At 31.0% G+C, this 17,966-nt stretch overlaps 1 protein-coding gene across 11 annotated transcripts in view; it reads left to right on the top strand.

The window, feature by feature from the left end:
• LOC111687405 (eye-specific diacylglycerol kinase) overlaps window positions 1-17,966 on the top strand; it is a 295,119-nt gene that overhangs the window by 255,697 nt on the left and 21,456 nt on the right. For 7 of the 11 annotated variants that reach the window (XR_006940300.1, XR_006940299.1, XM_046946840.1 and 4 more), the window contains 2 exons: window positions 7,392-7,530; window positions 13,421-13,624. Coding sequence is in view for 9 of the 11 variants with exons in the window: in XM_046946840.1 (XP_046802796.1) it covers window positions 7,392-7,530; window positions 13,421-13,624 (343 nt within the window). In the remaining 2 variants the exon portion in view is untranslated. Of the gene's footprint in view, window positions 1-2,139; window positions 3,336-7,391; window positions 7,531-13,420; window positions 13,625-17,966 lie in introns of all 11 variants that reach the window. The other 4 variants (XM_046946838.1, XM_046946839.1, XM_046946836.1 and 1 more) reach the window with 1 other exon arrangement.

The following is a 17,966-nucleotide window of genomic DNA, read 5'->3' as shown; positions in this document are numbered from 1 at the left end:
TTCAGTTCTAGTTTAGTTCTAGTTCAGTTCTAGTTCAGTTCTAGTTCTGTTCTAGTTCTGTTCTAGTTCTGTTCTAGTTCTGTTCTAGTTCTGTTCTAGTTCTGTTCTAGTTCAGTTCTAGTTCATTTCTAATTCAGTTCTAGTTCAGTTCATGACGTTATAGGGTTAATAACAGATAAACAGTAAGTGTTACACACCCCATAAACAAACAAACAAATAAACATTAAAGTAGTAACTAATATACAATAGTACGATTAAAAAAATACTAATAAAGCACCCTGCTCAGCAACAACAACTACTAGCTACTCAACAGATATTACAACAGAGATGAAAACTTTAGATATGGACAAATTGTTAAATTTTTAAAATGTTGCTAAACATATAAGTAGAATTAGACTAATATAAAAAATCAACAACTCTAATGTTGCTCCAACCCAACATTTTAATGCTTAAAACAACCACCGATATTTTTATATACATATGTCAAACTATGAATAACAAAAAAGTACCCAATATGTGCAAAAGTACCAAATTTTTCTCCCATCCCTAAAGTGTAAAATACACAAAGCACTATTTTTACTCTAACGAAAAAGAGATAAAGTAGGAGAAAATAGAAGACCTTAGAGAGGCATAAGCAAAAAAAATCTTAATTACTTTATGAATACAATTATGTTTTTTTATTATTGTTGTTGTTGGCATTGTCAGATGAAGTAACAATTACGTTTATGATAAAATATTTTGTCATCTACATTGAACAAACACACTACTTTAATTTGTTATAAATACGATTTATGTATGAACAACACCTCACAGCCTATCCAACCAATTCCCTTCCCATTAGTAATCTATATGTAAATTTTTATTAATAAAAATAGTAATTCTTTTTCTTTGAACTTTGGACCTGTGGGTGTGTTTAAAATTATTCATAGATTCTCAAGTAAACAAATTATCTGTTGCAGTTTACAAACTGATTAATAATATACAGATAATTAGAGTAGTGACGCAATTAAATGATGAACCAATTGTAAATAATAATAATATTGGTTACAATTTGAAGGGTCATTTTGATAATTAAAAGTTAATAAGAATTATACTATTGGCAGGAACAGATTAATCAAGACATAATTAAGACAAGTTCAGTTCTGCTTCAGTTCTATTTCAGTTCTAGTTCAGTTCTAATTCAGTTCTAGTTGAGTTCTAGTTATGTTTTAGTTCTGTTCTAGTTTTGTTCTAGTTCTGTTCTAGTTCTGTTCTAGTTCTGTTCTAGTTCTGTTCTAGTTCTGTTCTAGTTCTGTTCTAGTTCTGTTCTAGTTCTGTTCTAGTTCTGTTCTAGTTCTGTTCTAGTTCTGTTCTAGTTCTAGTTCTGTTCTAGTTCTGTTCTAGTTCTGTTCTAGTTCTGTTCTAGTTCTGCTCTAGTTCTGCTGTAGTTCTGTTCTAATTCTGTTCTAGTTCTGTTTTAGTTCTTTTCTAGTTCTATTCTAATTATGTTTTAGTTCTATTCTAGTTCTGTTCTAGTTCTATTCAAGTTCTGTTCTAGTTCTTTTCTAGTTCTGATCTAGTTCTATTCAAGTTCTGTTCTAGTTGTGTTCTATTTCTGTACTAGTTCTGTTCTAGTTCTGATCTAGTTCTAGTTCTGTTCTAGTTCTGTACTAGTTCTGTTCTAGTTCTGTTCTACTTCTGTTCTAGTTCTGCTCTAGTTCTGTTCTAGTTCTGTTCTAGTTCTGTTCTAGTTCTGTTCTAGTTCTGTTCTAGTTCTGTTCTAGTTCTGTTCTAGTTCTGTTCTAGTTGTGTTCTAGTTGTGTTCTAGTTGTGTTCTAGTTGTGTTCTAGTTCTGTTCTAGTTCTGTTCTAGTTCTGTTCTAGTTATGTTCTAGTTCCGTTCTAGTTCTGTTCTAGTTCTGTTCTAGTTCTGTTCTAGTTCTGTTCTAGTTCTGTTCTAGTTCTGTTCTAGTTCTGTTCTAGTTCTGTTTAGTTCGGTTCTAGTTCTGTTCTAGTTCTGTACTAGTTACAATGTCCAAGCAGGGTATGCACAAAATTCTTTATTGCCGATATTTGCCGATATTTGCATTAAAAATAACAACTTTTTACTCTCGTATCTCGTTATGAATTCACAATTAAATCATTTTATTAACAACCGTAGAAAAAAAATAGCTGAGGAAAATAGTATTCGCCGTGATTCAGATACATAAATGAGATAAAAAACGAAAACAAATTCATGGTTAGAATTTCAACAACAAAAGGCAAAAAAATTATAAAAGACAATCATACAAACAAATTATTATACAGCGATACAAATCTAAATAAAAAAGTAACAAAATAAAAAATTAAATAAAATACTGGAAAAATTTTTAATAGCAAAATGTGAAATAAAGTGGAAATTAATGACAAAAAAGGTCGTTATATTTAAGTGAAAAGAAGAATGTAGACAAAATTATATATGGAATAAATAGAAAAATTGTTGAAATATTTTAAAAAATTACCATAATTAAGAACAAAAAAATATTGTATTGAAAAATTGTGTATGAAAGAAACTTGAGCACCAATGTTTATTTCATATTTAACTATAGAAGAATTAAGTTGTGTGACAGAAGAGAAAACTAATAATAAATGTCAAACAATGATACCTACAACAACAAAAGAAACAACAGTTGCGGGGGCAATAACAACAACAACTGTTGCCCCAGCCATCTGTACGTCAACAGCGTTAACAACATCTGCTCCAAATTTAACCACAAAATCTGATACAAATTCACCACGTATTGCCCGCATTACCATAAATAGATCTACACAAACTAATTTTCTATTGACCCATCACCCCAACAACAATAATGATTTCTTTGAAAGTCACAGCATGACCAGTAATAGCAGCAGCACCAATAGTATTAACAATATTGGAGGCGGAGGTGGAACGGGTTCTGCTAATTGTAATAAAGCTAACAGCAGTTGTAGCGACAGTACTACCAGCAGTGACAGTCATGCGGATATAATGTCCCTAGAGCAACTTTTACTTGCTGTACAAGAGGAAACCGATGATGAAGGTGGTTTATCCGATGTCATACCACTGCCTCCTCTAGCTCATCATCATCATTATCATCGTCATACATGTAATCACAACAACAACAGCAACAGTGACTGCGAAGAATGTCAAAATTCTTGTTGTTCCTGTTCAGACAATGAAACCACACCTGCTTCCTATATTAATAATAATACCAACAGCAACAATAGTAATTCATCTTCATCGACAAGACGTTTTCGTCGTTCTTCGGTGGGTATGCAAAGGAAATCGGCATTCCGTCAAAGGAAATTAGATTCATTGGGTAACTGGCGTCATCAGCGGTAAGTTCTCAACAACTGAAATCTGTTAATGAATCCCAATCTCTAAAAGGGATTGAATTTGTTATTGTCGTATGAGAAACAGAGATATCCTATAAAACAAATTTCCCACAAGTTAGTTTAAGTTTTTAGTCCAGGAAACATTGTTTATTTGTTGTTGCAATATTTGTGCTTTTTGTTAACTTTATGTTTTTTATTGTGTATGATTTTTTTGTTGCTGGTTTTATTGTGGCTACTTAGTGCAATCATTCGGCAAATTTTGTTGCAAATGATTGAACATTAATTTAAATAATAACGCAACAAAAACAACAAAGAATTTAATGTCAATGAAATACTATTAAAACGCATATAAAGCTTTAGAAATATTTCTGGCACAGTGATATGAAAGACAATAAATTTAATACAGAAAAATGAAATAAACTACAACTAAACTAGACTCAATTATAAGAACAGAACTAGAACTGAACTAGCACTGAACTAGCACATAACAGAACTATAAAACTAAACTAGAACTGAACTAGAACTGAACAAGAACTGAACTAAAACTGAACTAAAACTGAACTAAAACTGAACTAGAACTGAATTTGAACTGAATTTGAACTGAACTAGAATTGAACCAGAACTGATTTATAACTGAACTACAACTGAACTAGAAATGTACTAGAACTAATCTAGAACTGAACTAGAACTGAACTAGAACTGAACTAGAACTGAACTAGAACTGAACTAGAACTGAACTAGAACTGAACTAGAACTGAACTAGAACTGAACTAGAACTGAACTAGAACTGAACTAGAACTGAACTAGAACTGAACTAGAACTGAACTAGAACTGAACTAGAACTGAACTAGAACTGAACTAGAACTGAACTAGAACTGAACTAGAACTGAACTAGAACAGAACTGGAACTGAAATAGAACTGAACTATAACATTATTCATTTTAAAACGTCTGTATGCATGTCGATAATACGTATGTGGGTACATTAAATGTAAAATATTTGAAAGGCCTTTCCAAAATTTTACAAAGTAACCTTGTATTTGATTATTCAAATTAACGTTGCCACATCTAAGGTTTTAGCACCCATTTTAAATCCATTTTAAATCTCATATACTTCCACACTTGCTCTGTGTTTATAAATATGAAAAATATGTTTGGTTAAATATGAAAAAATCAAATAAAAAATTGTTGAACTTTTTCAGAATTTCTAACAATCTGTGAATTGCTTACAAATAAATCTGATAAAAATATATTCACATAAATATGCATAAATTTAATTTAAAATGAAAAATGTCATAAATGATGTTTGACTACCAACATCAAAACTAACATGGTCGGTCAGTTGGTTGGTCATCATCTGCACATTTTGTTATTATTGTTGAATTTTTTGTTATTATTTAATGAAAACATGTTATATTTGATTTAATTGATTTATGAAAAATTCAAATTCCATAAAAATGCAAGTAAAATAATTGAAAAAAAGAAATCCAAGAAAAACAATGAAACAGCTGGAAACTAAATATAATTATTGAATGTAACGAATACTATATCAATAATATTTTTTTTGAATGATTTTTACAAATTGTTTAAACAAGAGTTATTTGGCAATAACTAATCATATACATAGTTTATAGTTCAAAGGAAATCAGTTAGTAGTCCAGAGTATAATAAGTCTGTGGTAGAGACTATAATCTACTATAAACAGTTCACATTTCTATATTTAATCAGGCTAAAATATGGACTACACTTAGTCTATAGTATAGACAAGAAGTTGTTGTTTGTAAGTCTAGAATCATTATAAAGTCCAGACTTGAGACACTCTATAGTTCATACTACAGTCTGTCTCTAGTCCAGACTGTATTGAGTCTACAGTCCAGATACTACAAAGTATGTACGTCTGCTCAGACTTTTTTATCAATCCACAATCCCGACTCTAATCCGTCCAAACTATAGTTAATTTATTGTCCAGACTATAGTCTATCTACAGCAATTGCAATAAGCTGACTACAGTGATTCTATAAAACAGACAACAATCCATATTATAGTAAGTTTATAGTTCAGATTAGAGTCTGTCTATAGTCCAGACTATAGTAAATCTATAGTCCAGACTATAGAAAATCTATAGGCAGACTATATTTATTCTATAGGCCAGACTATAGTCAGTCTATAGGCCAGACTATAGTCAGTCTATAGGCTAGACTATAGTAAGTCTATAGGAGAGACTATAGTCAATTTATAGTCTAGACTATAGATAATCTATAGTCCAGACTATAGTCAATCTATAGTTTAGACTATAGTCAATCTATAGTTTAAACTATAGTCAATCTATAGTCCAGACTATAGTCAATCTATAGTCCAGACTATAGTCAATCTATAGTCCAGACTATAGTAAATCTATAGTCCAGGCGATAGAAAATCTATTGTCCAGACTATAGTCAGTCTATAGGACAGACTATAGTTATTCTATAGTCCAGACTATAGTCAGTCTATTGTCCACACTATAGTCAGTCTATTGTCCACGCTATAGTCAGTCTATAGTCCACACTATAGTCAGTCTATAGTCCACACTATTGTCAGTCTATAGTCCACACTATAGTCAGTCGATAGTCCAGACTATAGTCAGTATATAGTCCTGACTATAGTTAATCTATAGTCCAGAAAATAGTCAGCCTATAGTCCAGACTTTAGTCCAGGCTATAGTCAGTCTATAGTACGGACTATAGTCAGTCTATAGTACTGACTATAGACTATAGTACGGACTATAGTCAGTCTATAGTACTGACTATAGACTATAGTTCAGACTATAGTCAGTCTATAGTCCAGACTATACTTATAGTCTATGTCAATAGTCCAGTCAGTCTAGGGTCCATCTATTGATCTGCTTATAGTCGTATAGTATTATCAGTCTATAGTCAGTATAGTCGGTATATAGGACAAAATATAGCCGGTCTATAATTCAAACTATTCAGAATAAAAATAGTCCATACTATCAATGTCTACAATGTATTATATCATATGATCAGTCTTTAGTCCAGACTACACAAAGTTTATAGTCCCGACTGTAACCAGTTTTTATTACTTTTTATTACATTTTTATTACAATTGTCAATCATAAGTCCTGACTTTAAAAAGTCTATAGTCAAGTAAAATCGCTATGTGTATAATAACAATGTTATTCTACAAATTAAATACTTTTTTTAATAAAATTTTTAATTGAGTGCTTGTAAATTAAAATCTCAGTGCTCAAGAGATTTTTTGTAAAATATTTACGATGTACATATATGGTACTTAAGTCTCTTAAAACAAATTACATAAATATTTATGTAACATTGTAAAAATTTGTCATTGTAAAGGATATTTTACATCCTTCTTGATAAAAAAAGCAAATATCAAAATGCAAGTAAATATGTTTAACAGAGAAATGTAAAAACATAATTTACATCCTGTTTGCATGCACAAACATGTTGTATTTAAAATATTGTTTCTTTTTTTATGAAGACTTTATGCAAGCCGCTTTAAATATTTAAAACCCATCATTATTTTTAACAATAAATATATATAAAAATTTCTTATGGATAAATGCATAATAAATCATATTTATTGGTCATATAAAAACGATAAATCATATAAAAATTGATCAAAAAAGTTATGTTTTTTTGCATTTAACTCAACTAAATGATAAGTAAGGACAGATAGAGAGGAAAGCGAGGGAAAAATAATATTTAATAAACATTAACTGTTCTTGTTGATGAAGACGGTATGTATGAATATCAACTGAATGTTATTTTGAAATAATTTTCAATACGATATACTTAAGCTATTGTAAATGTCATACACAACCGATTATAGTAAGCTGAATGAATATATTTTAAATTTTTCCTAAAAAACGTTTTTTATGGTGAAAAATTATATATTAAGGTCATTTATAGAATTTTAATAAGATTATGTTGATGACATAGATATTTTTCCATATAATTAAAACAAATACATTTTTTTTTGAATTTTCATTTTTTTTAATAATGCTAATTTTTTGTAATTTATCTTTTTTATTATTTTGCAGTAGAACGACTTCTAGCACTGGTACAAGAAGACCCATACGCATTGTACCCGATTGGACGGAAAATGCTATTCAGGGTGAACATTATTGGAAACCCTCATCAGCATCGGGTGATTTATGTTGTCTAAATGAAGAATGTATTGTAAGTAGATAAGATATTTTTATAACAAATTTTCGTATTATTTAACTATTTGATTACCCTCTAATAATCCGTAATCTATAATCGAGACTATAGTCAGTCTATAATACACCAATCTTGAATCAAGACTAAAATCCGTCTATAATTCGGACTATAGTCACTCTTTAGTTCATACATGTAGTCTAAAACCTGGTCCGTTTGCTGTCCAGACTAGACATGTTAAATTCAGTACTATTTGATTTCGAAGAATACCGCGCTTCCTATAGGTCATACTTGTAACCGGAAACTTTGTCCACTGTAGTCAGACTATAGTAAATTGTAAAGTGAGTGTATAGTCCAGACTATAGTCAGTTTATAGTCCAGACAATAGTCAGTCTATAGTCCAGACTATAGTCAGTCTATAGTCCAGACTACAGTCAGTCTATAGTCCAGACTATAGTCAGTCTATAGTCCAGACTATAGTCAGTCTATAGTCAGTCTATAGTCCAGACTATAGTCAGTCTATAGTGCAGACTATAGTCAGTCTATAGTCCAGACTATAGACAGTCTATAGTCCAGACTATAGACAGTCTATAGTCCAGACAATAGTAAGTCTATAGCCCAGACTATAGTCAGTCTATAGTGCAGACTATAGTCAGTCTATAGTGCAGACTATAGTCAGTATATAGTCCAGACTATAGTCAGTCTATAGTCCAGACTATAGTCAGTCTATAGTCCAGACAATAGTAAGTCTATAGCCCAGACTATAGTCAGTCTATAGCCCAGACTATAGTCAGTCTATAGCCCAGACTATAATCAGTCTATAGTCCAGACTATAGTCAGTCTATAGTCCAGACTATTGTCAGTCTATAGTCCAGACTATAGTCAGTCTATAGTCCAGACTATAGTCAGTCTATAGTCCAGACTATAGTCAGTCTATAGTCCAGACTATAGTCAGTCTATAGTCAGTCTATAGTCCAGACTATAGTCAGTCTATAGTGCAGACTATAGTCAGTCTATAGTCCAGACTATAATCAGTCTATAGTCCAGACTATAGACAGTCTAAAGTCCAGTCCAAACTATATACAGTCTGTACAGATTATAATCAGTATATTTTTAGATAAAAATTAGTCTATAGTGCAGACTATAGTCAGTCTATAGTCCAGACTATAATCAGTCTGTAGTCCAGACTATAGAGAGTCTAAAGTCCAGTCCAAACTATATACAGTCTGTACAGATTATAATCAGTATATATTTAGATAAAAATTAGTCTAAACTTAACCTGGGTTTTATATTGTATAGTTTAGACTCTAGTCAGTATATAATCTTAACTGTTGTCGATCTATGGGCCAATCTAGTTAGTGCATGTTTTTGTCAGTTTATCACTTATATTATCGTTCAGACTGTTTTATATAGAGTTTGTCGTTTAGACTATAGACGAAAGTAATTATATAATTTAGACTATAGAACAGATAGAATCAGTATTTAGTACAGACTATAGTGTCTTTATATATCCAGACTAAAGTTATAGTATAGTCCAATATATAGTGCGTATATAATTCAGACCATTATCATTCAGGTATTCTTAATCTGTTGAAAAGTTTAGTTCATCTAAAATAGAGGATTCCTTTAAAAAGTCACCCCATCAATCCTGATTTAAGAACCTCTGCTTATTTTCTCGTTTCACTATGATAATTGAGGTTTAATGTGAGAATTTTAAGAAGAAATTCCTTTTTATCTCTCAAGTACTTTATGCAATTTCTAAAAAATAAAACTAACTGCAGCCACATATGTATGTGGAGGAGATGTTGCTGGTTTTAAAAAGATTTTCTTACACTCAACCTTAGTATAAGTATTTTTCTCCTGGAAAAATGCGGTTTATAGGTTGTTATTAAAATTTTTCTCTCCCTAAAAAAGAATTTTTAATTTGTGGTTTTTAATTAATTTTAAAAGTGTTCATTGCCTTTAAAGAAAGCAAAATGTTCAAAAAGTTATTAAAAAATTTATATGAAATGTCACTTCTTCTGTTTTATGTGATAGGTGAAAATATAAAAATTTTCGAAAAATGTGAAAAGGAGTATGCGAACTGCGAACTGAACTGAAAACATTTAAAGTTGATATGTTTATTGAAATAGACAGGTATTAGGGGATAAAAGAGCAAAGCAGACAAGGAAAATCTTAATCTTTAATATTGTATTCGAACAATTATTTCTCTTCCAAAATATACGAAAAACTTATTAAAATAATACACAAAAATTTTTTTGAATAATGAAAGCCGGCTATAAAGAAAAACTTTTATACAATGAGTAAGTATCTGCTCACAGATTATGTCTGTTATAATGCCGCTGATTAAATAAACATGGGAAAAAAGCACTTGAGATCCACAAGTGGTGTTGGTAATGATGATGATAATGATGCTGCTACTGGCTGCTGATGTTTATTGCAAAAAATACTGTTTATAATAAAATCATTAACAAAAATAAATACGTAAGAAAAAATATTTTACACAATTTATAAGAGGAACAAAATTTGTGTAAAATATAAACAAACTATAGGGAAGAAAGATAGAGAGAGGGGTAGAAAACAGAGCAGCAGCAGCAAATGCATTTTTTTTTGCAAAATTGTTTATAAAATTTGTAAAAAGTTTTTATTCGCTATCTACTTATAAAAACCATTAAAAGGTTGTATTTTGTATACATATACTTCCGTTTAACTCGTACAATCTACTTAAGAATTAAATGGTTGAAATGAGTACCTACTTTGTGATTAATTACTGACTTTTCACAGATTAAAGAAAGTTTTTTTTTAAAGGTATTTTATAAAATTTTATCAAAAGCCATTAATTAAAGACGTATTATAATAAATTATTAATAAGCAATAAGAGTGTTGGTTAGGGGTTGGTTAGAAAAGTTAAACAAAAGTTTAATATTAGCAAATGAAAATCTGATTGAAATGTTTTGTGTTTTTCATAGAAGGGGAAGGGGCATCACTTTGATTAGCAAACCAAAAGTTTCCAATTATTCCAAAATATCACAAAAATGATAATTTTATAAGTCCCGTTCATATATGTCAAGTTGTTATTTGGAGACGTTCATAATTAACCCAGTAAAAACTATCGTTAACATACAAGAAGTTAAAATGCTAAAATTTACTTACACAATAGCACTTTAAGTCCTTATTTGTCAATGGAGGCAAGTACATACCACAAACAATTACAAGTAATAAGAAAAAGTAATCATTGTGAATCACATTAATAAAAGTTTACAGATGCTGTATACTTCCCTGATTAGATTACTAATGAATTAGTGAGAACTTATTAGACTACATTATTAGTGAGAACTTATTAGACTACTTCTAGGTTAACCAGACCATATGTAGTAGTCATTGAAAAGTATGTTGTTAGCTAAGTAATTACAATTGAAATCATTACAAAGTTTTTGCTGATAAGTTCTACTCCCTTAAGTTAATAAAACTTTCTCATTGTGTTATCAGAAATGAAAATAGCTTGTTCTTAAAAAGAAAACAACTAGCCTCCAAAACCAAATCCCACAGAATGACGGAAATCATACTCGACCAAATGTTGTCAGATTAACTGACAGTAGACATCAAAAATAAATATTTCATAACGATATTCTGAGACCAAAGGTGTCCTATCTATTAAAAGCTTCTGAACCTGTTATGAAGTCAATGATTTATCTCCATAAAGATTGTTGTCAACAAGAAGCTACTTAAACAACAACTTTCAAACACTTGCAAGCGGTAGGATTCATCCAAAAGTAGGGATGAAAAATCGATTTTGTGGGACCGAAATACTGTTGAATCACTAAGATTACCAGTCTGTCGAATGGACAGCAAACACAATTTCCACAAGAATTGGAACTTTACTCCAGAATGATCCACGCCATAAGCCGTCAAATATTATCAATTAAGCGAAGGTTAAAACCAATAGAACTATCGGATACACTCGAATCGTTACAAAAACATCAAACCCAATGATCTATATTAACTGGGACCAGACTATAACTGGGACATGTACGGAAACGTAGCATTATATTCCATCCTGAAGCAATTTTGCTGCCACCACTTTAAAGTTCAGAATTGGTCCGGAATTAGTCGGGATATACTTGGCCAGATTGTTAACTCACTCAAAATGTTACAACAACACAAAAGTCATGACCATAACGTAATAATCCAGCGGGACCAAAAGCTGTTTATATTTTTACAGTCTGTCACAGGGAAACTTTACCAAAGTGATTTGTCTAAAGATAGTATAGACGGTTAAACGCCTAGTACATGTGTTCAGACATGAAGGAACAATATTTCATCATGAAGTTGTTAAGAGGTTTTGTTGCACGCTATTTATTAGTGGAAAAAAGGTTCCTATCTATTATGAGGTGGTGAAATCTTACCAGACCATCACAGAAAAATGGTACCGAACTAATTTGTTTGAATCACTTTTAATCACATTATTAATTGAAAAGTTTTGTGGCGACTACTTTATAATCCAGACTTTGCTCCCAACCGATTACTATTTACTTCAACGATACCGAACTATTTACTTCAAACTGGTCATCTTGTCGAAGTGGACTTATAAAGTTATCAGTTATAATTTTCCCTTTAGCTCGAATTATTCTCTTCTTATATAGAGAAAGCATGTCTGCGTCTGATATCCGAATCATGCATTTGCTAAGATTTGCTACATACGATCACCCCTATCGCCAATCATCATTTCACTTTTTCGTTCACTAAAAGAATTCCCCTGCTTGTATATGGAATTTTGTAAACATTAAACAGCTGTTCCATACAAAATCAACTATTGTGAATGAATTGTTCACAACAATTTCACGATAGCGACGGAAATGAAAATTTCAAGGGGACGAAATTTTCACTTCTATTGGCGATAGGGGTGAATAATATTATCAACAAATGCTTCTCAATTGAGGAGCCTGACCATTCTATATACCAACGACGAGATTAACGTTACATGTTTAGTATAACTTCCCGGAAATTAAAAACAGAAAAATATGGACAGAAATTAGAGGGAAATGGCCTCAAAAAGACCGATAATTCATTAATTTTTTAATATCAAGGAAGTTAAGTCGTGTGTAGCATGTTATGGTGGTTTTTGGCTTGGTTTGGTGATATATTGATCTTGGCAAAATCGGGATTTAAAGAATTTGCAGATATTTTTAACAGAAATTTTTAAGAGAGCATCAATGATTCGAATATGATTCGATTCATTGATTTCACTCTATTGCACTTCTGTATGAATTTATTTTAAACAACTCAAACCTTAACAAGTTAAAACTACTGATCTCCTAGTTTTACTACTTTTACGAATAAAATCATCATAATATTTATACAATCAACAAAAAAATGGCTCATTGCCTGGACAAAACAAAGTCCCAGACTGCTGTCAGACCTCTGATAAATGCCAAATGTTTGCAAATTTTCACGATATACTTAAATAAAACACTTTTTTCCAATTACACAAATAACAAGGAATGAGAAAAGAAATATTGTATGTTTATTTGTCAACCTTGAAATATTTTCAAACTATTTTTAAATTGAACTATTTTGAATATACAGAGAGGGAGTGAGCGAGGGATTTTGAAAAATAATTTAGGAATTTTAATTACCTAATTTAACTTAAAGAAATCATCAGCAAAACGTAGCCAAAACACCATATAACACCTTCAAACATACATACATAAATGAAATATGAACGAAACGAAAAACTGCTAAAGTGGAATTATTAACAACAAAAAAATAATAATTTTTAAAAGAAAAAAAATATATATCAACAACAGTAAACAAAAACAGCAATTTAAAAATACTATAAAAATATCAACATATTTTGTTGAAATATTTGTTATTAAAATATATTTTCTTTTCATTTTCTTTTTTTTTTTAGAAAAGTGGACAACGCATGAAGTGCTCCGCATGCCAATTAATTGCGCATCAAAATTGCATTCCAATGGTCAATGAAAAGACTCAATTAGCATGTAAGCCAACATATCGAGATGTAGGTATAAGACAATACAGGGAACAAACTGTTACTCATCATCACTGGGTCCATCGTAAAATGGAAAAAGGCAAATGTAAACAATGTGGAAAGGTAAGTGTCGTACTAGAAGTAATAGGTATATATTTTAAAAAGAAAACAAATAAAAATCTCATCCATCAGTCAATGACACTTAATGGTTGTCAGTTACAGATAGAAAACAGATTTATTTTTGTTTTAAAAAAATAAAATAAATACAAAAATGTATTTGTAGTGGTTGTTTTGCTGGTATTCGTAAGTAGATAGTAGTATTTTTAATGAAGAATTACTAATGACTATAAATAATGTTGAAAATTCATAAATATTTAAATACAATTAAAATTAAGTGACAGCTACAAAGATATGATGTTGACAAATGTGTCTAGTCACCATATACATACACACTCAAACGGAGTGGGGGAGGATAACAAGAGATAAGAAAGTGGATCGATCTCTCGATATACCAGGGGAAAGAAACATTTGTTATTTTATATTACAGCTAATTCCATAATTAAAATGCTATTTATTTTATTTTGAATTTTATTGGAATAAAATTAAAATGTTTTATGGATTTTATTCAATTGGTGGGTTTATAACCCTTATATTTTAACATAGATAAATAAATTACACGCATTTATCAATCAAGTCCAAAATAAAATGGTTTTAAATTAAAAAAGTTTCAGAAAAAAATGTACCTCCAATTTAAAAAAAAAAACTGGATTCTTTTCGCTTCTTGGGAAGTCAATAAACATAACTTCCACAGAAGGTAGACAAATTCAATTAGTGCTACTTTTGAAGTGGTGATGAATGTTATTCTTTTGGAAGTATTATGTTTTATTTTTGCTGGGGTACCTTAAAGGTTAATTTACTGTAATCATCAATTTTTGCAACAAATTGGGATCTTTGATTTTTATAAGTTTCTCCGCAATTAATATCGAAACCCATAAACAGGAAGAATACCTACATCAAGAGAATAATGTTTAACATAACTTCGGTTTAAGCACCCTTTGAACGAATATTATTGCAGTTGTAAAGATAGGGTAAAGGAAAAAACGAAATATCGTTTTTTATCTTTCTAGCCCTACTTGGCAATTATTATTTAATTACTATTTATTTAATGACCTCCCGAGATATCTCTGGGCTACTGGTTGCACCTACATAAGTAACAGTGTAAATCACTATGCCAGTTTATGAAATTGTTTTATCAACATCAAAGATCATGTTCCAATGAATTTGTCGTACAATTCATTCGAAATAAACAATATTTTCCGATAAGCTCATATCGATTCAATGTAGGAACTATACTATCCCGATCCCCTATCGATTCGGATCGTTCATTTTCATGGCTAGTCTCTTTCTCCTCAAACTTTTCCGTTTATTAGTAGAGATTTCTTAGTTTGAGCTATGTGGAAAACCAGCAATTTAGCGCAAATATTCGGAGAATATTTCCATTATGAAAGCTATAAAATGATTTCTTCCAAATTTGAACGATGTTTCCTTTGGTAGACTGTCCATACTAAGAATTGCTAAGTGCTAAGACCTTAAAGAAGAGTTTCCCTGAAAATCACGGACTTTTCCACGACTGATCTTTGATCATGTTCGATTGCGTGGTTTAATTGACGATTCCATTTATCCAAATGCTATCATGTTTTGTAAACTTTAACAATTCTTCGTAGATGACAATGGTCGATAACTTGAAATTTAAATATCGAATTCGTCTTGAACTAGTATTGATTGTTTAAGTTTCAGCCTGAAATAGTACAGTCGTAAGGCGTTAATAGATTTAACTTTATATTTTTGTACAATCTAATGTCAATATTTTCTACTCGATTTTACACAACGTTGTTGTTTTCTTTACGATACCACAACAATTGAATCATTATTAGGAAATGACAGGAGCTTTACTCCCCTAAACTTGGTCAACTCCAAAACAGCTCAAAAGATCAGCGGAATTAAAAGCTTTCTTTTAAATCTTGTTCTAGGCATCAGAAGATGTCAACATTTTCTCTTCGATTTTACAAAATGTTGTTTTCTTTACGATGCCACAACAAATGAATCCTTTTTAGGAAAAAACTAGAATTTTGCACGCCTAAAGTTCAGCGATAGGTGGAAAGAAACTTCGGCAAGAGTGGAACTATTAGAAACAGCGACATCTAGAGATATTTTGACTAAAATTTTTAAAAACCCACGTTTTTTCCCATATTTAGATCATTACAATAGTACAAGATGCACTTTTATTTATAAAATCTGTTTTGTCTTTTGAAATTCCTATTCCTCGAAAGAAAAAAAAGCTTTAAACTTTGTTGTTTGAAATATCTTATCCTTAAACTTAAAACAACCCTCAATTGTCAAAAACTGGATTTTTGTATGCATATTTAAGGAAAAAAAAGAAATTCTAATGCGAGATAAGAATTTGGAACAGTTCAATTCCTTTAAAAGTTATGTGTTAGTCTCTGAGTTTTAACTTTATTCAATGTTAATTGTTATTACAACGTAAATTTCCTCAATTCTCTAAAATGTGTTCGGTCATTACCTTCAATCACAACATCTTCCGAGTTCGATAATCCACTCACACACGTCAAAATTTTTTTACAAAATAAAATAAAAAAAATAAAAATCTCTTTAACTAAATATTTCGATTTAAAGTATTTGTTTTTGATTATTTATTTTCTATTTTTCAATTGATTTATTATCTTTTACTAGTCTTCTATTTGATTGTCTCGTTACACTCCCCTCTTTAAATTTCTTTCGCTATTGTTTGTTTTTTTTTCACAAATATTTTTATTGTTGTTGTTTTATAAGAAAACATCAATATCTGTATGTCACAAACCTGTTAAAGATTTAAGATATATTACATCAATTTATTTTTGCCCCCAAATCTCTACCCTCCCGAACATAATAAAATAAAGAAAACAAACAGAGCGTTACTCTATATTATTCGCTCATGAACTGTCAATTTCATCAAAACAAATTTTTATCGATTCTCACTCAATTCAAATTGTTCTGTGTCTTCTTGTTACTTTTTTTTTACTTTTTCTTATTGTTCTGCTTCCTCTTCTATTTTCTTTTTATGCTTGTTTTTGTAAATACAATAATGTTGTTATTTTTTGTGTGTTGTTGTTGTTATTGTTTATTTATTCTAATTTTAGCAAGTTGTCAGTTTGTTAGTGTGTCTACACGACATAAAAAAAAAACAAAAATTTACTAAAAATATAATAAAAACATTAAGTCTGTCCGTAGAACTATTACGTGTAGTGAGAGTAGTACTCGTTTCACTGTATGTGTTTATTTTTAGCTGCCACTATATTTGTGTAGTGGTCAATTATTTAAAATAAACTTATAGAACTCTCTTTCTTTCCATAAGGAGTGCGCCATTATAAAATGTAATTTTACATTAAATGCAGCTAAAGATATATAATTGTTTTTAAAACCTGCATAACACAATTCCTAAGGCCGCCACTACCTCCCCGAACTTGATAAAAGAAGTGCTTCCAGTATATCTGGCAGTCACTTCAAATCCAAAATTGGATAGATATCTGGACCTAAATGACATATTGAGATTTCTCATGGCTACCAACAATACAACATCTGACGACTGCGGTAGTCCTATCAAAACGGACCCCCTGAGGTCATGTTACCTTGGTGAAATATCCACCTTAGTGTTATTGCAATCCTGGGAATAGAAATGTTACCAATACCTCCAGTCAAAACCTGTAGTCTGGTGGTGTCAAATGTATCCTCGGCTTCGCCTTCGAATGATTTGGCATGGGTTCTAACCAGAGCACCATATAAACTGTTACTACGGATGGCCAGTTGCCCGCAGGACTTGTCCTAGCTGGTCAGTTGGTTGTGGTTCCTTTGGTATCCACGTAGTGTCTGTGGTTTAATACCCAAAATTGAGGAGAGAAAATGTTTGTTAAAAGACCGAAAAATCCTATACCTAATGGATTGGAATAGGTCTGTGTACAAAGCAGCATATGCTGGATTTCTGAACCCGATCGGTATTTCTTACCGGTCGCGTAGTGGGACGCCGGTATATGCTGGGGAATTGTCAGGTCGCCTTTCATTCCCTAGAGTGATCTTTATGATCGTGGGAATAGAATTGATGCGAAAATTGGAGAAAGATCGGAAAAGTCTCAATATAGGAGGAAGTTTTTCGGTGCTGCTGCCATCTCAACAGAATATATTGATACATTGTTCGCGACTAATTGTCGGAGCAATTGTTGGAATCTATTGACTTTGGGAATTCCTACATCCTTTGTCACATAAAAAATGGATCCTGATCTATTTTGTTGGGTATTTTGGACTACCAAATATGTCTCTATGTGCTGTTTCCGAAACATCAGGGCCATCTTATTAGTGTGGTTTCGGGGTATTAAAGAGATTAAGAAATGCACTTGAGGGGGTCATTGGATAA

This window comes from Lucilia cuprina, chromosome 3 (genome assembly GCF_022045245.1).
Source record: "Lucilia cuprina isolate Lc7/37 chromosome 3, ASM2204524v1, whole genome shotgun sequence".
Taxonomy (NCBI): Eukaryota; Metazoa; Arthropoda; class Insecta; order Diptera; family Calliphoridae; genus Lucilia; species Lucilia cuprina.
This window is presented reverse-complemented; position numbering and strand designations above follow the sequence as displayed.